Source organism: Mobula hypostoma, chromosome X2 (assembly GCF_963921235.1).
Source record: "Mobula hypostoma chromosome X2, sMobHyp1.1, whole genome shotgun sequence".
Lineage (NCBI taxonomy): Eukaryota > Metazoa > Chordata > Chondrichthyes > Myliobatiformes > Myliobatidae > Mobula > Mobula hypostoma.
The window spans coordinates 6290870-6313875 of record NC_086129.1 but is presented as its reverse complement, the minus strand read 5'-3'; the positions used below and the strand labels follow the sequence as shown (position 1 = coordinate 6313875).

Sequence of the window (23006 nt, the reverse complement as noted above, 5' to 3'; positions counted from 1 at the left end):
TTTGGTAGGATCTAGGTCTTACAGTGACCGGTAGCAAACTGAGGGGTGCTGTAGAAGGAAGGGATCTGGGAATACAGGTCTATAACTCACTGAAAGTGGTGCCCCAGTTTGATAGGGATGGAAAGAAAGATTTTGGCACAATGGCCTTCATAAAGTAAAATACTGAGTACAGGAGATGGATGTTATGTTGACGTTGTACAAGACATTGGTGTGGCCTAATTTGGAGTGTTGTGTGCGGTTTTGGTCACCTACCTACAGGAAGGATGTAAAAGAGGTTGAGAGAGTTCAGACAGCACTTACAAGGATGCTGCCACATCTGGAGGACTTGGGTTATAAGGGAAGATTGAACAGGTCAGGACTTTATTCCTTGGAATGCAGAAGATTGAGGGGAGATCTGATGGAGGTATACCACAATTATGAGGGGTATAGATAGGGTAAATGCAAGCTGGCTTTTACCACTGGGATGGGGTGGGACCACAACCGGAGGCCGTGGGTTGAATGAGCAGCCAGCACAAGTGGTGCATGCGAGCTCAATTTCAACATTGAAGATGTTTGTATAGGTACCTGGATGGTAGGGGTACGGGAGTAGACAGTTTAAATAGTTCAACACAAACTAGATGGGCCAAAGTGCCTGTGTTGTGTTATACTTTTCTATGACTGTGACAAGAACCTTAAAAAGTACTAATTTTTTAGTCCTTTTAACAGCTGTGCAGATCAACCATACAGTACATCTGAGCAGGAGATATTTACATGGTGTTAAAACAATGGCACTTTAAATTAACAGTACATAAAAGAAAATCACAGCTGCACGTCAACAAAGGCTAGTTGTGTGAGAGTGTTTCAATTACTGTGGGGCCAGGCACCCATGCAGCTCAGTGGGAACAGGGAATAACACCAATGGAGAGAGTCAAACTGAGCCAGGTCACAGACTGGAGATGACAGAAATACCCCATTCTTAGAGAGACAGGAAGAGCATCAGAGAGTTTGATGGTCATTACAGATCCCAGCTCTGTGCCCAGTTAGAAGATGATTTCTCTCTCCAACTTGGGTTGAACCTCACTGTAACAGTTCACACCTTGGCAACTAAAGTGATCTCATCTGAAATGTTGTCCTTCATCCATTGATGGATTTTGTATATCTTTTTACAGGTTAAAAACAATAAGGAATTTGTCTAAGAGAATCTCAATCTCAACACGTCTCTGCCCAAATATTTAAGAAGTGCAGCAAGGGATTCAATCAACCGTCCTTCCTGCTCAGAGTGTGGGGAGGGATTCACTGGGTCATTTCAACTGAAGGTACATCAGCAAGTTCACACTGGGACAAGGCCACTCATCTGTCTGTGTGTGAGAAGGGATTCAGTTGGTCATCCCACCTGTGGACACACCAGTCAGTTCACCCTGGGTAGAGGCTGGTCATCTGCTGAATTTGTGGGGAAGGATTCACTTGGTCATCTGACTTAATGGCTCACCAGCGAGTTCACACCGGGGAGCGGCCATTCACCTGCTCGGACTGTGGGAAGGGATTCACTCGGTCATATAATCTGAAGGTACATCAGAGAGTTCACAATGGAGAGAGGCCGTTCACTTGCTCAGACTGCGGGAAGGGATTCACTCGGACATCCGACCTACTGGTACACCAGTCAGTTCACACTAGGGAGAGGGCATTCACCTGCTCAGACTGTGGGAAGGGATTCACTCGGACATCCGACCTACTGGTACACCAGTCAGTTCACACTAGGGAGAGGGCATTCACCTGCTCAGACTGTGGGAAGGGATTCACTCGGTCATCCGACCTACTGGTACACCAGTCAGTTCACACTAGGGAGAGGCCATTCACCTGCTCAGACTGTGGGAAGGGATTCACTACATCATCTCACCGACACAGACACCAGTCAGTTCACACTGGGGCGAGGCCATTCACCTGCAAAGACTGTGGGAAAGGATTCACTCAGGCATCTCACCTACTGAGACATTGGTCAGTTCACACTGGGGAGAGGCCATTCACCTGCTCCGACTGTGGGAAGGGATTCACTCAGGCATCTCACCTACTGACACACCAGTCAGTTCACACTGCCGAGAGGCCGTTCACCTGCTCAGTCTGTGGGAAGACATTCACTCGGTCATCCGACCTACAGAGTCACCAGCGAGTTCACACTGGGGAGAAGCCGTACACCTGCTTAGACTGTGGAAAGGGATTCACGCGATCATCCACCCTATTGGCACACCAGTCAGTTCACACTGGGAAGTGGCCATTCACCTGCTCAGAATGTGGGAAAGGATTCACTCAGTCATCCGAACTACTGGCACACCAGTCAGTTCACACTGGGGAGTGGCCATTCACCTGCTCAGACTGTGGAAAAGGATTCACTCGGTCATCCGAACTACTGGCACACCAGTCAGTTCACACTGGGGCGTGGCCATTCACCTGCTGTGAATGTGGGAAGGGATTCGCTCGGTCATCTCATCGACAGAAACACCAGCGAGTTCACACTGGGGAGAGGCCATTCTCCTGCTCAAATCTTGGGAAGAGATCCCCTCAGCCATCACCACCAAATGTGCATCACTGAGTTCACACTGGGGAGAGGCCGTTCACCTGTTGTGAATGTGGAAGGGATTCAGTCAGTAGTCATACCTTGTGACACACTACTGGGTTCACACTGGGGAGAAAGTTTCAATTGGCTGCATGCTGGATATTTGTCCATCACCATTGCTGAATGCAATTTCAAGAGTGACTGTCGGTGCTGAACTCTACAATTATTGCTGTATAAGATTCCTTGATCTAAAAAAAGCATTTGACACCATTGACCATAAATTATTATGATCAAAATTAGAAAGATATGGTATTACAGGGGTGGCACATGGCTGGTTAAGTAGTTATTTGGAAGACATGCATCAGTATGTGCATATAAACAACACAAATTCAAAACTTTTGAAGGTAATTTGTGGGGTTCCACAAGGTTAGTGCTTGGCCCATTGCTGTTCACATTGTATATAAATGATATATGTAGGGTTTCTCAGACATTAAAATGTGTATTATTTGCTGATGCTACAACTATATTTTGTAGTGAGGAACATCTGAAACAACTTATGGATACAGTGGAGAAAGATCTAAAAATTATAAAGAAATAGTTTGATATTAACAAATTATCACTGTATCTAAGTAAAACTAAATTCATAATATTTGGAAACTGTGTACCAAACTCATAGAGTAAACTTGGAATAAGTGATGTTTAAATTGATAAGGTATCTGAAACAAAATTTTTAGGAGTGGCAATAGATAACAAATTAAGCTGGAAACCACATATAAATTATGTCAAAGCAAAAATGTCAAAGTCTATTGTAACACTGTACAAAGCGCAAGATTTCTTAAATCAGGAATCTTTGTATACATTATACTGTTCACTTATAGCCCCATACATGACTTACTGTTTGGAGATATGGGGAAATACATACAAAACCAATACAACTTCAATTTTTCTACTCCAAAAGAAAGTCATACAAATTGTAAATTAGGGAAGTTATTATGAGCCAACCAATCCACTATTTATTCAACTAAACACTTTAAAATTCAGAGATTTTGTAGATTTTAAAATAATACAAATTATGTATAAAGTAAAAGATGGACAGTTACCACAAAGTATCCAAAGGTTGTTTAAAATGAGAGGAAGTCAGAATAAATTGAGGGGAACATGTATATTTCAAAAATAAAGGATATGAACAAATGTAAAAAAAATCATTATTTCAGTCAGAGGTGTGAATCTATGGAACAGTTGTAGTGAGAATTTAAAAACATGCACCACACTTAAGTTTAAAAAATAATTTCAAAATTATTTAATGAACAAATATAAAATACATGATTTAAAATGAATGGGTGTCATGTAAATAAATGATACTTGGAATTGGATGTTGTGTTAAAAGTTAATGATTGTTTTTGTTTTGATGTGATGATTGACACCAGATATCTTGTTGTATGAGTGAGCGGGGTAGACATAATAAGCTGTCGGTTCAGCCTACACCCTTTCAGTCTGTTTTAAAGAATATCTGTTTTTTTTTGTTGTAATTTTGTCTTATGAAATTATCATTATAAAATCATCATTAAAAATGATGCTTTTTGTTGTGTTTGTACTGATCGAAATAAATTCCATTCATTCATTCATTGATTGCTGCTGCTCACCACACCCAGTTCTGCACCCTGGTCACTGGGCATGGGAGGAAATTCTGCTGCTCATTCCCCTTTAATGGGACTGGAGTTTAATATTCTGGATCTGAGACAAATAAATCAGTTCTATTTTAAACTCTGTCTCCGGTACTTAGTGAATTTATAACAGAACTAGTGTACAGTAGAGAGTTAACTCAGGCCGGCTGGACCCTGCCAGTGATTCTGTTCCACAACAGTCCTTTTAAATCCTCCCCTGTTGCTCCCCTCTCGCTCTCCCTGTGGTGATGGGTTCCAAACAGTCACCACTCTGTGGGTGAAGAGGTTTCCCTTGAATTTTCTGCAGACTGAAGAAGACGAGCTGACTGCAGTTCTGTCTGAGATAGTCTTCGCTCCTCAAATCTCTGTGCTAAGGACGAATGACATTGGTAGTTAACCTCCTTATTCAGGGCTTATTTCCACATTATGGGTCATCTTCCATGCTTCTAAAAGGTTGTTGAAAACCACCACTGTCCTCTAAAGACTGAAAGCAGAATGGGAAACCATCAGTTGGATGTTCAACGGAGCAGGGTCAGAAACCAGAGGCAGGTCTGCACAGGGCAGAGTTTGGAGCTATGGACGATGGGCAGGGTAAGAACGTATGATGAGAATGGAATCAGCAGCGGGGCGTGGCAACGAATGAGAGAGTAGCAACATTTGGAAGCTGATTGACAGGGAAAATAATTCGGTTGTTGGACTGATGACACCAGCAATGCCCGTTGTGAGGTGCTCCACTGGTCGAGGAACATGTGTGTGTTGGGAATGGTTATATCTATTGAGGGAGTTATTCCTGCTTGTTTATCCTGTAATATTAAATCCAGGTGGTCATTATGGATTATCCTAGCTGAAATAACGTATTGATTATCACAAAATTTGTAATATTTTGACTCTAAAACTGGATCAGGCTTGAATATATGGTTCCTTTATGAAGTGATGGAGGGTATTCATGAGTTTGTATTTTAAAGCAAGATTTTTGCCACTTGATTGTACCTTTGTAAGTAATCAGATTGAGTTAAACTGCTGCAGGATCCTGGAATATGTTGGATTGTGGCTGGTTTCTCTTGGCATTTTCTGCACTTACTGCCTTGTTTGTTTGTATTTCATGTATTTTCGATTTTTTTTTCCTTTTGTTAACCACGTTATCATGTATTTCTGCAAGGAACACCTCTGTTTCTGGGAAGAGGTCTCCAACTCTCAGTCAGGTGCTCGATGCTTCCTTGTCACCTACTAGTCTGTTCAGATCGTTGGGATGTCTCCCATGGAGGGTCATACTGATTCCACTGGTTAATGTTTTCTTCCAGAGTGATGATTCATTTTTCTGAGTTGACCTCTCAGTTAAGTTTTCTGGTCTGTATTTCTTATCACGATTACATATACGCACATGGAGCGCTGAATCCTGTTCATTTTTGATGAAAATATATACTTGGAATTTTTATCTGACTGTTTTGTGATTTTTTCATGTATGTTATTTCTCTTCCTCCTTCTATCCAAGGTAGTGTTAATCTAAGTGGGTTTGAGTGTAAATAGTTATTATTTATCGTTGTAAATGTTACTGATTGAAACGGGTCCAAGATAGTTTTATGAAAAAAGTCAATGTTGGTATTGATGGAAGTGTTTATTGCCATTGTTGTATTTGTTAACTATTGAGCTCTGTTTGGCAGGATTTTTTAAGCCTTGGTCTAAATTTTGTCGAAGGATTTCCCTATTTTGCACTACTTTCTCCTTTCTGTGCTTGTTGATATTCCAGATATGTGGGTATCGAGTTCCGATGAAGGGCCTTGGCCCGAAATGTTGCTTCCCATCCATAGATGATGCCTGACATGCTGAGCTCCTCCAACACTTTGTGTGTAGTTCTCCAGATTTCTAGCAACTGCAGGTCCTCTTGTTTCCCAGATCCTTATGTGTTTCTTGAAAGAACAAGCTGCTAGTGTGGTTGTGTTTCTCTGTTGGTAAAGTATTAAATTAAACCTTTAGAAATAGGTGGCACAGGGTTGGAAGGTGTAGAATCTGTGGGTAGAATTAAGGATCAGCAGATGTAAAAACAAAAACCTCATGGGAATTGTATAGAGACCTCCAAACAGTAGTATGTATGTGGTCCACAAATTACAGTGGGAGATAGAAAATGCGTGCCAAAGGGGCAGAGTTACAGAAGGCATGAGGGATTGTCATGCAGGTGATTAGGAAAATTAGGATGGTGTTGGTCTCAAGAGGAGAAATTCCTAGCATGCCTACAAGATGCTTTTTTGGAGCAGCTCGTGGTTGAGCCCACTTGGGGATCAGTTATTCTGGATTGGGTGTTGTATTGAACCAGAATCAATTAGATCACTTGAGTTCAAAGAACCCTCAGGGGCAAGTGATTTGAATATGATCAGATTCACTCTGACATTACAGAAAGAGAAGCTAACGTCAGATGTGGAATAAAGTGAATTAGAGAGGCACGAGAGAGAAAAAAATGGTCAATATTGATTTGAAAAGAACACGGGCAGGGAGGAAAACAGAGCAGCAATGGCTGGAATTTCTGGAAGCAATTCGGAAGGCACAGGATATACACTTCCCAAAGAGGAAGTAGTATTCCAAAGGTAAGGTGACAGAACAGGCAACATAGAAACCAAAGAGAGGGCATACTAGGAAGTTAGGGGATTGCGAAGCTTTGAAAACCACCAGTATGCAACTAAAATAATTAAGAAGGAATAGATGGAATACATACTTCAGTGAGCTAGCCAGTAATATTAAAGAGGGTACAACATTTTCCTTCAGGTAGATATAGTGTAAAAGAGAGGCGGAAGTGGATATCGGACCATTGAAAAATGATACTGGAGAGGTAGTAATGGGGTGGGGGTGCAGGGTGATGGCAGATGAACAGAATAAGTATTGTACATCACTCTTATTTGTCGAATTCACTGGCAGGAATATGGAAGTCCCAGATGTCAGTGGTCAGAATGTGTAAAGTTACGTTACTCGGGAGAAGGTTCTTGGAAACACAAAGGTCTGAAGGTAAATAGGTCACCTGGACAAGATGGTGTACAACCCAGAGATCTGAAAGAGGTGGCCGAAGAAATGTGGAGGTATTAGCAATAATCTTTCGACAATCGTTAAGGAAATTATATCCTAAGATTTTTTTCCCCTTCACTACTACCCCTCTCCCAGTTTCATCGATCACCTACCACTCCTTCCACCCTCCAAACCCCACACATTTTCCTCTGACGTCTTATATTTTTCCCCCCAGTCCTGATGAAGGGTCTCGGCCCAAAACGCCGGCTGTTTACTATTTCTCATATATGCTGCCTGGCCTCCTAGGATCCTCCAGCATTCTGTGTATGTGTTTCTTGCATTTCCAGCATCCACAGATTTTCTCCTGTTTTTGATAAAAGCAAAAGCGAGGTCATATAATATAGCAAGAAAATAGTGGGAAGTTAGAGGATTGGAAAGCTTTCACATAACCAACAGGAGACAACTAAAAAAAACACACACACACAGGAGAGAGGAGATGAAAAATGATTTAAGTGAGCCAATAGATGAGATGAGATTAGATTCAACTTTATTGTCATTGTGCCAAATGCAGATACAAAGCCAATGAAATGCCGTTAGCCCCCTGCACCTGCCTCCTTGGCCTGATGCCCTGACTGATCAGCAAACTATTAGCTTCAACCTTAAATGTACGCACAAACCTGCCCCCACCCACTGTCGTCTGTGTCAGAGAATTCCACAGATTCACTGCTCTCTGACTAAATAAAATCCTCCTTAACTACTCTAAAAGGTCACTCCTCAGTTTTGAGACTGTGCCCTCTGTTATGGCTACCCCACCATTCGAAAATTCCTCTCCTCATCCGCACTATCCGGACCTTTCCACATTCGGTGGGTTTCAGTGAGATTTACCCCCCAACACCCGCATTTATTAAAAAAAAATAAGTCAGTGCAGGATTACAGGCCAAAGGCTGGCAAACGCTCCTTATATCTGAACCCTTCATTCCCGGAATCGTATTCTTGAACATCCTCTGTACCCTCTCCAATGACAACACACCTTTTCTGAGATATATTCTAAGTGCGGCCTAAGTAGTGTCTTATAAACTATCAGCATTATCTCCTTGCTTATATATTCTACTTGGTTATAGTTGGCTCGTGGCCAAGTGGTTAATGTGTCGGTCTAGTGATCTGAAGGTCGCTAGTTCGAACCTCAGCTGAGGCAGTGTGTTGTGTCCTTGAGCAAGGCACTTAACTACACATTGCTCTGCCATACACCGGTGCCAAGCTGTATGGGTCCCAGTGCCCTTCCCTTGGACAACATCGGTGGCGTGGAGAGGGAAGACTTGCCGAATGGGCAACTGCCAGTCTTCCATGCAACCTTGGCCAGGCCTGCGCCCTGGAAACCTTCCAAGGCGCAAATCCATGCTCTCACGAGATAACGGATGCCCATATATATTCTACTTGAATTTAAACAAATGTCAGCATTGCATTTGCCTTCTTTACCACAGACTCAACCTGTAAGTTATCCTTCTGGGAGTCTTGCCCAAGGACTCATATTTCCTTCTGTACTTCTGTTGTTTGAACATTTTCCCCAATCAGATAATAGTTCACTGTTGTTCCTTTTGCCAAACTGTGTTCACCAGCAACTTTGATGTGTTGCTTAAGTCAAGTCAAGTCGCTTTTATTGTCATTTCGACCATAAACTGCTGGGACAGTACACAGTAAAAACAAAACAACGTTCCTCCAGGACCCTGGTACTACATGAAACAACACAAAACTACACTAGACTATGTGAGGCAGCACAAGGCTACACGAGACTACGTTCAACAACACAAAAACTACACTAGACTATGTGAGACAGCACAAGGCTACACGAGACTACGTACAACAACACAAAACTACACTAGACTATGTGAGGCAGCACAAGGCTACACGAGACTACGTACAACAACACAAAACTACACTAGACTATGTGAGGCAGCACAAGGCTACACTGGACTACGTTCAACAACACAAAAACTACACTAGACTATGTGAGGCAGCACAAGGCTGCACTGGACTACGTTCAACAACACAAAAACTACACTAGACTATGTGAGGCAGCACAAGGCTACACGAGACTACGTTCAACAACACAAAACTACACTAGACTACAGACCTTCACAGCACTACATAAAGTGCACAAACAGTGCAGGGCAGTACAATAATTAATACACAAGACAATAGGCACAGTAGAAGACAAATTACAATATAATAATAAATGATGTAAATGTAAACAGTGTTTTAGCAGGAATTGAGAAAGAAATGAGCAAAAATTGCAAGGGGAGTGGAATGGATGTCAGCAGACCTGGGAGCGATCACTGACTTGGCCATGCACACGGATTTCTCTCAAATGCTGTCCTGCCCGATCTCGCCCTCCCGACTGGGCTTCTGAGACACTGTCAGTGCCAACAGCCTGGATGCTGCTGGTGTGGCCGGAGAGGTTATTCCCCCATCAGTATTCAAAACGTGTTCCTGTTGCGAGGGGAGCAGCCACTGGGGACCCTGCACTGTGCGACTCTTTCCCTTGACTCTCCTGCCGGACACAAAACTTTGCAGCGTCATTCACCTTAGTTGTAACCATTTCATGAAGGGATCTGGTCTTCTTTCTTCTTCTTCTTACAGAAACATCTGACTGATGCTAATCTAGGGCACATCATCAGTGATGTTACCTGGGGTCGTCAGGTCTTTCGGGTCTTTCAACATCATACAGCCTCACCCAGGCGACCCGAGCGGGGTTGATCAGACCCCGGCCTGTGTCCTAGCAGCAACCCACTGATCTGCCCTCCTTATCCAGAGCCATCTTGACACTTACTCTGCTGCATCCATGGTGGTAGAAATGGCTCTCCTTCTTCTCTCTCCCGTGATTCCAAGTGAGGTGTACACTTTGCAGAGCGACTGGCCTGCGAAGCCACGACACCCGGCCTCCACGGGCCAACACTTTGCTCTCCAGCCTCTTCTTTAGCAGTTGTTCTTCAGATCTTCATACTTGCCTCTTTTCCGCTGGTAGGCCTCCTCCATGCGTTCTTCCCACGGCACGGTAAGCTCCAGCATAGGAACGTTCTTCAATGAGCCGGAGCACAACACAATGTCGGGCCGCAATGTAGTCTCTGTGATGTGTGGAGGAAACCGCAGCTGTTTTCCCAGGTCTGCTTTCAGCTTCCGGTCCTGCGCAGTGAAGAGCAACCCAGTTGCTTTCTGGTGTTCTGATGGTCTTTCTCCCTCTTTGACAAAGCAGATGATATACTTGACCGGACTTATTTTCCGGCAGATGTTAAGGGTGCTGCAGATTGTCTCAGCAATTGTCTGGAGGACGTGGTCATGCGACCACTGATAATGGCCATCGGCAAAGAGCTCTGGGGCAGCAGCTCAGAAGATGCTCTAGTGTTCCAGTCTTCTCACAGAGGGGGCAAGCTGGTCGTTCTGCAAGGCCCCAGCTGGGCAGGTTGGATGGGCTAGGAAGGACGTCATAAATAGCCTGGATAAGGAACTTGATGCGGTGTGGATCCACCTTCCAGAGATCGTTCCATGTGATCTTTCGCTCGATCGCCTGCTCCCATTTGGTCCAGGCTCCTTGCTGTTTCATTGCCACTGCTCTGCTGGTCCTCCCCTCCTCCACAGCTGCCCTTACTTCATTCTGAACCAGTTCTCGTCGCTTTTTCACTTGTACTTTGTCAAAATGGTGGAATTCAAGACTTCCAGGTCCAAATCTTCCCTTGGTGACTGCCCCCGCCAGCACTTTGTGGCCCAGTCGCGCCTCAGCTTCTCCCACTGCAGCCTCTGCTCTCCACTCTCCTCCAGTTCTCTCTCTCTCCTGAAGACAGGTGGCAGACCAACTGCTGATCCCACTGGTGCCAGCCCAGGCCAGCTAACCTCTTAATCTATGTGTATTCTTGTCACATCTCCACTCTCTTCCAGTTCTCACTGCCACTCTTGTTCCGGCAACCTTTGGATCTGAAGATTCCCGGAACTGCAGGACCTCTCTTGCTCGCAAAACCTCGAACTCCTCCTCGATGGATTTCAGGGGGAGCCTCGGTTTGCAGTTATTCCCGTGCAGAGCGATGCTGCTGATGTTCCTCGGTAAACCCAGCCACCTTCGCAGGACCCGGCTGACTACCCTCTCTAATTCAGCAACAGTGGAAATTGGAAATAGAGAAGCAGTGGTCAGAGGATTCTTGGTGTTACACCGTGCTGGTAAATTCATGCCTTAAACCGCCCTGGAAGGCCAGTCCTGTCAACCTCTAACAACCATTGTTCAAACTCCCCACAGGTGTTTCTTATTGCCGCCTTATCTCTGAGTGTGGCATCAAACATCTTCCCAAGACTTTTAACAGGGCTCTCTCTGATGGTAGGAATTGGAATGTCCTGAATAGCGAAACGAAACTTATCCCGTACTCTCCCCTTCTTCAGCACTACAGATCTAGATTTTGCAGGCTTAAAGGACATCCTTGCCCACCTCATCACCCTTTCCAGCCCCTCAAGGATCCACCTCGCACCAGGCAGTGACTCCGTAGTGATGGTCAGATCATCCATGAAGGCTCGTATTGGTAATTGGCGGATCCCAGATCTTGATTTCGGGCCTCGACACTCCGGCTCTGAAGATTTTACCAGCGTGTTCATTGCCAGGACGAAAAGGATGACAGAGATGGCGCAGCCTGTGATGATCCGAATCTCCAGCCGGCACCAGTCTGATGTCATTGGCCCTGTTGAGACTCTCAGGTGGAAGCTTCTGATTCCTGCAGGGACATGGTGCCTCCTCAGAGCGTCTTCAACAACCTTGTGGGGGATTGACGCACAGGCATTGGCCAAATCCAACCACAGAACCACTAAGTCACCCTTATTCTCTCTGGCCTCTGTCAGGAGCCGTGTGATGACTCCAGTGTGCTCCAAGCAGCCTGGTTCCCTTGGGACGCCGCCCTTCTGGACGGAGGCATCAATGTAATTGTTCCTCAGGAAGTACTCTGTCAGGCGCTCTGCCACCACCCTGAAGAAGATCTTCCCTTCAACACTCAGCAAGGATATTCTAAACTGGCTGATGTTCTCGGAGTTCTCTTGTTTTGGTATCCACTCCCCGTTTGCATACTTTCATTGCTGGGGCACTTTGCCTCTGTTCCAGACGACCTTGAGGATTCTCCACAGCCGCCGGAGAAGCCGGGGGCAGCGTTTGTAGATGTTGTAGGTGGTGTCACTCGGACCAGGAGCTGAGCTAGCTCTGGCTTTCTTGACTACTTGCTGAACCTCCTTGAAGAGAGGCTCTCGAAGGTCGAAAGCCTCTGTTGGTTCTGTGGGGGCGATGAGGGCATCACAGTCTCCCAGTTCAACTTCCCTGTCCGGATTGCTGAAGGTACCTCGAAGATGGCGATCCATCTGTTCCTTTGTGCAGGACAGCTTCCCGCTTCTCTTTTGACCCAGCAGCTGTTTGGTGAACTGAAATGGGTGACTGATAAATGCAGATCGTTCTGTGCTCTTTCTCTCCTGCGCCTCCGATGTTGCTCCGCTCTTCTCAGAGTGATGAGCCTTTTCCTCAGCATCCAGCGCGGTTCTTCCAGTGGTCCCCTTTCCTCACGGTTTGACAATCCATGTTGTTGCTTGAGCGCCTCGAGTTCTCATTGTTCTTGATGAGCCCAGGTCTGTCGATCTCCACCTCCATTTACTTCACACGGTCAGTCAGGAGCTACAGCTGGTGCATGTCCCTCATGTTTATTTATCGGGGACACTGACCTCCCACATCCTGAGGCAGAGAACGTCACTGGCAGAACTGCCATTCTTGCTACTCCAACTGGAGAGAGATACTGAAACAAAAAAAAACATCTTCTAAAATTTCACGTCCTCGGGTACAACACCTCATATGCCATTCCTCTGCCCACATTTCCAGCTGCTCTGTGTTCTGCTGAATCCTTGGAAACTTTCTTCAATAACCACAACTGCACCAATTTCTTGTTTCAACTATGCTTTTCCTGGTTGCTGTCTATAGCCCATGTTAAACGGCGAAAATTATTGGCTCATCTGCAGTCCTCTACAGCAAAATGTGTGATTCAAAATAGATTACAGCTATCTCTGTGAAAGACCCTACCATCTGCAATCTTGCCCCATTCACTCAATAACCTGGAGTGAATTTTATTCAGTCCTGGTGAGTTATCAACCATCGTGTTCTATGAGAGTCCCAGTGCTCCCAGCAATGTGTTAGCAATGTGCGTGGAATATCAAGGTATTCTTCCTGATGCCTCCCCACCCCGCACCGCCATCACTTTCTGTTTGGGGAATACTGCCGTGAAATATCCATTTGGTGATGTGGTCACATATCCCGGCTCCAAACATAACTTTCACTCCTCCACCACTGAGTTGGCTACATTCCTGCTTTCTCTGCAGTGCCCCTTTTGTTTGTTAATGTACCTAGAAGGTGTTCTCTCCAGGCTTGCTCAGCAAAATTATTCCCTGTCCCCTACCGTCTTTCAGCACTGCAGATTATCTGTTCAATTAGCATATTGCTGCATATGTATCAAGGGCATTGTCTAATTTCCAGTTTCTAAACATTCCTTATCATGCCTTATGCTTTCTGACAGCATTTACAACATCTCTAATCATACAATGTCTGGATTCTTGTCTTTCCCCCTCACATAAACCATTTGAATTTTGAACCACTCATCATTAAATAACTCTCAGACGTCAGGTGTAAGTTACAGCTACTCCCGGCCTCTGCTCTCCCCAGCTCGTACCTAACATATTTCTCATAAGCTTGCAACACACAGAAAATGCTGGAGGAACTCAGCATCTAAGGGATGCTAAGTAAACTGTCAACATTTCGGGCAGAGACCCTTTAACAGGACCGGAAGAAAGAAATGAGAGGTCAGGATAAGAAGGTGGTGGAAGGTGAGCAGCAAGTAGAAGGTGGGAGGTGATCATTAGCTGCCCTTAGTTTAGCAAAATCCTCCAAGATTGTGTCCATCTTTGAGGATGACTGTTATCAAAATGGTCTCCCACTGAAATTCATCAATTGCAAGGGTCATGCCCAGTGCAAGGTCTGTTAAGTGTCCCTAATGCATCTGCCTTTACCGCCATCCCTAGCAGTAAACTCCACACATTTTCTGTGTTTAAAAGTTATCCTCAGTCATCCGCACAACACCCCCCCCCAAAAAAAAAACATACACACATTTTTCTCCCATCACCTTAAAACTGGGCCTCCTTGTTTTAACAACTTTCCCTTTGGAAAGCATGCTCTGGATTTCCACTCATTTGATACCTCCTATCATTTTGTCTACCTCAATCAAGTCCCCTCTCATCCTGCTTCCTGCCAAAGAGAAAAGCCCTATCGTACTCCACCTATTCTCACAAGATACTTTCTGTGTAGTTCAATGTTGAAAGTAAATTTATTGTTAAAGTACAAATGTCAACATATACATTTTGTAGCGGGCGTGCACAGTGAATACAAAGATACAAGAAGGAATCAATGAAAAACTGCACACATCAAAGACTGGCAAATCACCAATGTAGAACAGACAACAAAGAGACTAAATTGTGTAAGTTAAACAAAATAAAAGCAAAACGGATGATAAATATGCAGTAATAATCAAGAACATGAGCTGTGGATTCCCTGAAAGCGAGTTCATTGTTGTGCTGAGTGACATTATCCTCTCTGCTTCCAAAGCCTGATCGTTGGGGTTTAATAGCTATTCCTGAACCTGATGCTGTGGGACCTGGGGCTCCTGTAACTCCTTCTTGATGGCAGCATGGAGAAGAGAGCATCGCCTGGATGATGGGGTCCTTGAATGTGGATGCAGCTTTCCTGTGACAGCGCTTCTTGTAAATGTGTTCAGTGGTGAGGACGGTTTTACCTGTGATGGAATGGCTGCATCCACAGCATTTCAATTGTTATTGCATTCAAGGGCATCGGTGTTTCTAAACCAGACCAGTCAGGCTATTCTCCACTAAATATCCAGAGAACATTATCAATTTTTTAGAGGACATGCTAAATCTGCACAAGCTGACATAGTATAGGCTGTAAATGCTGGTAAGTATTTCCAGGATGCCAACAAATTCCACTCCTCAGAGCCTCGACACTAAGAAAATCTGAGTAAATGTTGGGGAAATTACAGCCACACACTACTCTTTCCAACTTTACAGAACCTGCCTACGTTTCTGTTCCTCTTTCTGCCAGCAGCATTTCAAAAACCTTTGCAAATTGAAGCACACATCATTCAAGGTTCTCCTTTGTCAACTCTCTGTTACATCCTGAGAGATGTCCAGTGGGATTGAGGGGATAGATAGTGTTCATGAATTGTAGTACAATATCACGTTTGTACAGTTCCCTGTCCTTGAAGTGTTTAACGGTGGAGTACAGTGCTGGGTGTGTACAGGAGCGTGTGCTCACTGCACAGTGCTGTGAGTTTTATTGTTCTGTGTCCTGGTAGTGAAGGTCTAGATATTGTAAAGTTCACTGTTCCTGTAGTCAAATGTTGATTATACTTGTGCAGTCACATGCGCAGGATATGCTTACACCAGAGATAGACCATTCCGTTCCCTTACAGTACGGGTCAGATGTTGTTAAGATCTCTGTTCTTACAGTATGGTTCCGGCAGTTTAAACATCGCATTTAACTGCATGTGATTTGTGTCCCCCAATGGTCTAAATCCCCCAAAGGACTTACTCATCTAAATGGTCTGAGAGACCCAACAGCACCTCCTCTTTAGTATCAACACGCTGGAGAATATCACCATACCGCCTTTCTCATCACGCTTTCCTCCTTCTACACTGAGTGAACATCAGTATTCATTTACTACCTCACATGCTAACTCTGCCTCCGGGTGTAAACTCCCACCTTTGTCCTTGAGTGGCCCTGTCCTCACCCCACTCTACTGTTCTTTCTGTGTATGCATAAGATGCATTGGGATTCCCATTGATCCTCCTGAATGAGGACATTTCCAGGTCACTCTTCACTCTCCTGATTCACTGTGTGACTTCTTTCTTGCTCCCTGTATGTTTCTCCAAGAACCCGTCCAATTTCATCTTCCTCGTCCTTGCACATGACTCCTCTTATATTTTTAAATAAATACAATATTTCTCATCACCCTAAGTTCCTGACCATCCCTGCCCATCCCTCCTCACAGGGATAGGGAACTAATACATTCTGACCGGCTGGGCGGTACGTGACTCTCACATGTCAGACATCAGCTAATAGCAGCTCCATCCAGTAACAACCAGTAACATCAGCTCCCAGACTACTCTCTATGACACCTGCCCAAGTCTTCCACAAACTTACATTCATCCACCTTCAGGTTCAGTCTCATCCTTATTCAATAACTAGCTGAAACCCTTCAGAATTATAATCCTTAAATCTTTCCCAGTGGAATTCCAGACATCTCGCTAGGCTCATTGACCAATAAAATGTCAAGTATGTCCCCCTCCCTGGTGGATCATCTACATACTCTGTCCGGAAACGTTCCTGAGCACAACGAACAAATAATACCCCATCCAAGTATCAGGCAGTAAGGATGTCTCAGTCATTCTGGGGAGACTATTTACCAACTACAGCTACTCTGTTGTTTTCACATCAGCCCATAATCTGCTGACATATCTGTCCCTCTCTCTTACTGTCTATCGGGAGGCCTGCAGTATAATCCCATCACAGTGATTGCACCTTTCTTATTCCTCAGTTCTACCCGCATTGTCTGACTGGATGAGCCTTCGGGATAACCTCAACCTTGTGACATTGTGCCTGATCATCAACGCAGCTCCCCACCCTCATCTACCCCCCTCTGCACTGTCTGAATCACATGAATCCTGGAGTGTTTCGATACCAGTCCTGCCCTTCTCTCGACCAGATCTCTATAATGGATGAATCACCGTGACATGTACTAATCCGGGCTCTCAGTACATCTGCTTTCACTGTTGTACACTCTGCTCTGAAATAAACGCACTTCTGCCCTCCGCTGCCACTGTGCTCATCAACTCGGCCGTATCTGGACTTCCTGTTAGGGTCCTCGACCTCATCTCAACCTTCCGCTCATTGCAACTTACTGACCTGTAGCTCTGGATCCCAACACCTCCTCCATATGCCACATGTTAAAAATCATCATCGTGTCTCCTGCAAGCTTCCCTGTGAGAATATTACATCCCCTTCACTGTAACCCATCCTCCTGACACCAGTCCCACTTACCCTGCAAGAGGGACCAATGATCTTATTTCCTGATGCTCTCCCTCCTGCACCAGATAATTAGCCACAGATTTAACTGTACCAACTTAGTATATCTTATATCGCAAGCATGTGGCATCTGAAGGAATCCTGCAATCACTACGCAAGAGTTCCTATTTCCGAACTTTCAGACCAACTCCCTTAATTCTCTTTGCAAAACATTGTCTTTCTGTTATTAGTTCTAATAAGAACCACAACCTCCGACTGCTCACCCTGCCGTTTCAGAATGGCCCGAACTTTCTCAGAGACATCCTTGGTCATGGCCTGATAGGGATGACGCACCATCCTGCAGTCTCACTCATTTCCACAGATACTCCTGTCTGTGTCCCCCGCTAAAATGTTTGCTACATCTGATTCATATCTTTCCATCCCATGTATTTAGGTGCTTTCTAATAGCCTGCTTGTAATGAACATTATTTTAAAAATCATTTATTGTATTCTTCTTTGATTCAGCTCAGGCCATTTACGTATGCATTCGCAAACAAAGGAGACAGCACACGTATTGAAACCACACAATTTGTTAGAACTCATAGTATTTTAATACAGAACAAAAAAAACTAATGTCTACAGTAGAAGCTGTACATAATTCAAAATAATACTTATCATCCACTAAACAAGCCGATCTCAGTGATAGAGTGAAACCACAGATCCCGCAATGTCACACAGCCTGTTTTCTATCTATCTATCTATCTATCTATCTATCTATCTATCTATCTATCTATCTATCTATCTATCCGTCTGTCTGTCTATCTCCCTCTCCCTCACCCTCTCTCTCTGTCCCTCCCGCTCTCTCTTTCTGTCTCCCTCTCCCTCTCTCTCACTCTCCCTCTCTCTGTCTCTATCTCTCTCTCTCGCTCGCTCTCTCTCTGTCTCGCTCACAATGTCTTGGTCGCTTCAATATCTCGCTCTCTCTCTCATTCTATTTTCTCTGCCTCTACCAAACGCCCTCTCCATCGCGTTCACTGTCACGACATCTCCCTCGCGCCCTCTCCCTCACGGTCACTCTAACGTCGTCTCCGTGGCGCCCTCTCCCTCACGGTCACTCTAGCGTTGTCTCCGTGGCGTCCTCTCCCTCACGGTCACTCTAGAGTCGTCTCCGTGGCGCCCTCTCACTCACGGTCACTCTAACGTCGTCTCCATGGCGCTCTCTCCCTCACGGGCACTCTAGTGTCGTCTCCGTGGCGCCCTCTCCCTCACGGTCACTCTAGAGTCATCTCCGTGGCGCCCTCTCCCTCACGGTCACTCTAGCGTCGTCTCCGTGGCGCCCTCTCCCTCACGGTCACTCTATCGTCGTCTCCGTGGCGCCCTCTCCCTCACGGTCACTCTAACGTCGTCTCCGTGGCGCCCTCTCCCTCACGGTCACTCTAGCGTCGTCTCCGTGGCGCCCTCTCCCTCACGGTCACTCTAGCGTCGTCTCCGTGGCGCCCTCTCCCTCACGGTCACTCTAGCGTCGTCTCCGTGGCGCCCTCTCCCTCACGGTCACTCCAGCGTCGTGTCCGTGGCGCCCTCTCCCTCACGGTCACTCTAGCGTCGTGTCCGTGGCGCCCTCTCCCTCACGGTCACTCTAGAGTCGTCTCCGTGGCGCCCTCTCCCTTACTGTAACTCTAGCGTCGTCTCCGTGGCGCCCTCTCCCTCACGGTCACTCTATCGTCGTCTCCGTGGCGCCCTCTCCCTCACGGTCACTCTAAGGTCGTCTCCGTGGCGCCCTCTCCCTCACGGTCACTCTATCGTCGTCTCCGTGGCGCCCTCTCCCTCACGGTCACTCTAACGTCGTCTCCGTGGCGCCCTCTCCCTCACGGTCACTCTATCGTCGTCTCCGTGGCGCCCTCTCCCTCACGTGCTGTCGTGCGCGCCCTTTCCTCCCGATGTCTCCTTCGCACAAAACGGGAAAAGAGTAAACAGTTGACAGGACTCTGGTGAAGGATCTTGACGCGAAACGCTGACAGTTTATTCTTTTCCATAAATGCTGCCTGGCCTGCTGAGTTCCTCCAGATTTCTGTGTGAGGAAAAGAGTAAACAGTCGACGTTTCGTGGCGAGACCCTTCATCAGGATCTGATTTTGTGTATGTTGTTTTGTATTTCGAGCTAATGCAGATTCTCTCGTGTTTGTTTTATCACTCTGTTCATCACATTGTTTCCATTTACCCACAAGTCGGGGGATAGAATAGGGAGCATGAAGGCAGCTGAATTGTAATACTTTACAACATTTATTTCTAATGTTTAATGAGTTTTAAAATCCGATTCAATGGGTATTTCACCGCATTCTTCAGTTCCTCTCGGAATTTGCTCTGAGTCAGTGCGTAAATACACGTGTTGGTGCAGGAACTGAGAACCTGCAGCATTTCCGTTGTCTGTCCTGTGATGTAACGGGGATCCGCGACAGAATAAAAGAAAACCTTTGAAATCCGTTGATAGATGGAAAATACCACCCTTGTTCCCCACAACAATATGAAACTACCGGTTATGCTGAAGAGCAAAACAATGGATTTGCGCCGGTTCTCCATCTCCCGGTCCTTGTCATTCTCTCCACTCTTTTGTCCCCGGAGCCCCCTGCGGGCTCGACTGGCCGTTAGAATCCGCCTGACAGTCAGAATATTGAACAGCAAAATCAGAAAGAATGGGACACAAGGGGTTAAAATTAGGTGAAACATCTCAAATGCCGCCCATGAGGCAGAGTTTGTGAAGCTCGGTGTAGGAACACAACCTCTGGGATCACCATCAATTATTTGTCCAGGTCCGTATGCAAAGCCCCAGGGGACAGTCTCCCAACCGGCCAGCACACTCACTGTCCCGATAACCACAGCCGCCGTTCTCTCGGTGCAATATTTTGTTTTCAGTTTCTCACAATAAATAGCCACAAATCGATCGATGGTGAAAGCGACAGTCAGCCAGACTGAGGCCGCAGTGCTTGCATTCATCAACCATAGAATGACTCTGCACACAGGAGTGATGAACAGGAACGATCGGGGAAAATAAATTGGAGCAGTCCAGCTCAGCAGCGGATGGGAGATAACGACCAGGAGATCGGCCGCTGCCATTCCCACCAGGTGGCGAGTGACACGATTGGAGAGACCGCACTTTCCCCGGGACAGGATCACAATCGCCACCAAGTTCGCTGGAAGAGAGACGGGAACAGCAAGTTGAGAAAATACTGAGCAGAAGCCAATGCGGCAGTCTGAGGGGATCCTGTAATATGTCCACTTTATTGTTGTACTTAACGGTGGGAAGATTGAGAGAGGGCATAGAGCTGGCGGAGAGAGAGAAGGAGTTCATACTGTAAAATAATGTCAATATGGTCTGAATACGGATTCCTTACTGATGAGCGAAATGTGAAGAGACAGCGGAAAGATAAAACTGGGTAACTACCTCCTCAGGGTCAACACTGGATGGAGCATTTTCTGCCGGCCCTTTCCGCGTCTCCTCCTGATGAAATGAATAAACCCAGACGCTGATGGCGGGATTCGTCCGTTAGACCATCAACAGCTTCCATGGCGATCCTGGTCAGCGACAGAACATCCGAAGGACGGAACGAAAACAGGGAATGCTGGAAACACTCACCCAGGCGAAACAGAATATGTGGGAAACAGTTAAAGTATCTCTCCTCAGGATTGTTCTGAGAGAGACCCCGGACACGAGTGTTAACTGGTTTCTCTTCCCATAAAAGCTTCTTGGGGCTCAGTGTTTCCAGCATTCCCAGAGTTTGTTTCCTGTTCCAGCATTTACCACCTCACTGACTTTACAACAGAACACTGACTGATTCGAACAGATACAGCGCAGACTGACACAACCTCACAGACAGACATGACGCCTCCGAATGAACCCAGCACAGGGAAGCAGGGGAGAGGAATTCAACGTCCAGCAGCGAACTCGGTGCTGCAGTCAGATGTCTGTAACGGTGTCAGGTGTAGATATAATAGAATACATTTCACAGTATTGATAACTATGAAGCACGCGTCGGTTGTGTTCATTGACAGCATCGACTTCACTGTGTTGTCCATCATCTGCTTTCTCTTCAGTCATATCTCAGACATTTACTAAAAATCCATTGGATTGATTGGTGCTCCGAAGTGGACAATCACATACATTCAAATGCAGACGATCAATTGGCATAAGCTTGACCGGCTGTATAAACACAATATTTGCAAATGCATCTCATTATGAAACACAAACCGCTGGAAGAACGCTGCCTGACCCCCTCAGTCTCACAGAAAGTGGCTGATTGGCTGATTTCCTGCAGCGGTTTGCTTTTAGATAGAAATCCCAGCATCTGTAGTCCCGGTGTTTCCACTCCATTCCCGAAATGCGGAATACCGGGACAGGAATGTGAGAGTTTAAACCAGCGGCAAAATCAATCACGTCATTGGGATTAAACTTCAGCATCCACCCACGGCAGCTGACACTGCGGCTTACCGGCAATTCCAAAGGCAGAAATAAAAGGATAGTAAACGCCTTGTATTCGCCAGATGACTGGATACACCATTCCAGTGAGCAGCTGTGATCTGTGTTGCTCCTGTACTCCCAGCTCCGGCAGACAGCTGATGCATTCCAAGCGGCCCTGATTTATACAGAGGGTCTGTCTCCGGAGACACGGGTATACACCTCACCAACTTTCTTAGTTACAGACCTTTGAACAAACACTTTAATTCAATACCATTGTCTCTATTGTAAATATTGCGGCGATTGGAGACAAATGCATCAAAATTCCTTGGCATTTCCTCAGCATTGTCTCTGGTGGAAATGGGCCGGTAGATTTACTTTCAAAGACTGAGCTTTGTCACGAAGGAGCTACACTTACAGATTTCATCTTTTTGTTGGCTAATTATTCATCTCTGAACGGAAACCAGCGACACTGACCGATCCCTACCTCTGTCCCTGCAGTTTCCAATTTTGAACCGTCCTTCAGTCCTTCAGCTTCTTCCTGGTGCCACTCACACACACACACACAGACACACACACACACAGACACAGAGACACACACACTCACCCCCCCCCCACACACACACTCACACACACACACACACACACACACACACACACACACACACAGAAACAATGGCACAAATGTATTTCTATGTTAGAGTGACTGTCCTATTGTACATAGTGATTATTGTAAGTCACTATAAATTGCACATTGCAAATTTAGACAGAGAAAATACAAAGATTTGTACTTCTCATGTATATAAAGCCTGTACGTAATGAAGTCAATACAATTTGAAATACACAAACACAGAATCGAACAAAGATACAATAGAGAGACCGAGATCAGGATGGAAACGGTAAAATGAACACGTTGCTAATGCACAAACACAAGAAAATCTGAAGATGTTGCAAATCCGGGTCAACACAAGGAACTCTGCTGAGTTCCTCCAGCATTTTGTGTGTCATGTTGCTGATGTAACAGTCTGATGTTTGCCGATGTATGTGCATCATGAATCTGTCAAAGTTCAAAAGAAATGGAGAAGAAATATTTAATATGCAAAGGAATGGGCAGACGGTTAAATAATACAGAAAAAAAACCTGGAAATTGAGGATGACTAGGTGAAGCGTGGCTGGAAATGAACGAGATAAAGACAACCATGAAATAAAATATAAGAAGTAAGATAGCGAGGGAGAGAGAAAC

General features: G+C 45.6%; 1 protein-coding gene across 1 annotated transcript in view; it reads left to right on the top strand.

Annotated features, from left to right (window-relative positions):
- The window catches only part of LOC134340726 (zinc finger protein 420-like), a 77869-nt gene that overhangs the window by 5819 nt on the left and 49044 nt on the right, over positions 1 to 23006 (top strand). The window contains exons 2-5 of the mRNA XM_063038193.1: positions 1149 to 2561; positions 10469 to 10642; positions 11116 to 11360; positions 12058 to 12372. Of these exons, the coding sequence (XP_062894263.1) occupies positions 1460 to 2561; positions 10469 to 10642; positions 11116 to 11360; positions 12058 to 12372 (1836 nt within the window). The 5' untranslated portion in view covers positions 1149 to 1459. The remainder of the gene's footprint in view (positions 1 to 1148; positions 2562 to 10468; positions 10643 to 11115; positions 11361 to 12057; positions 12373 to 23006) is intronic.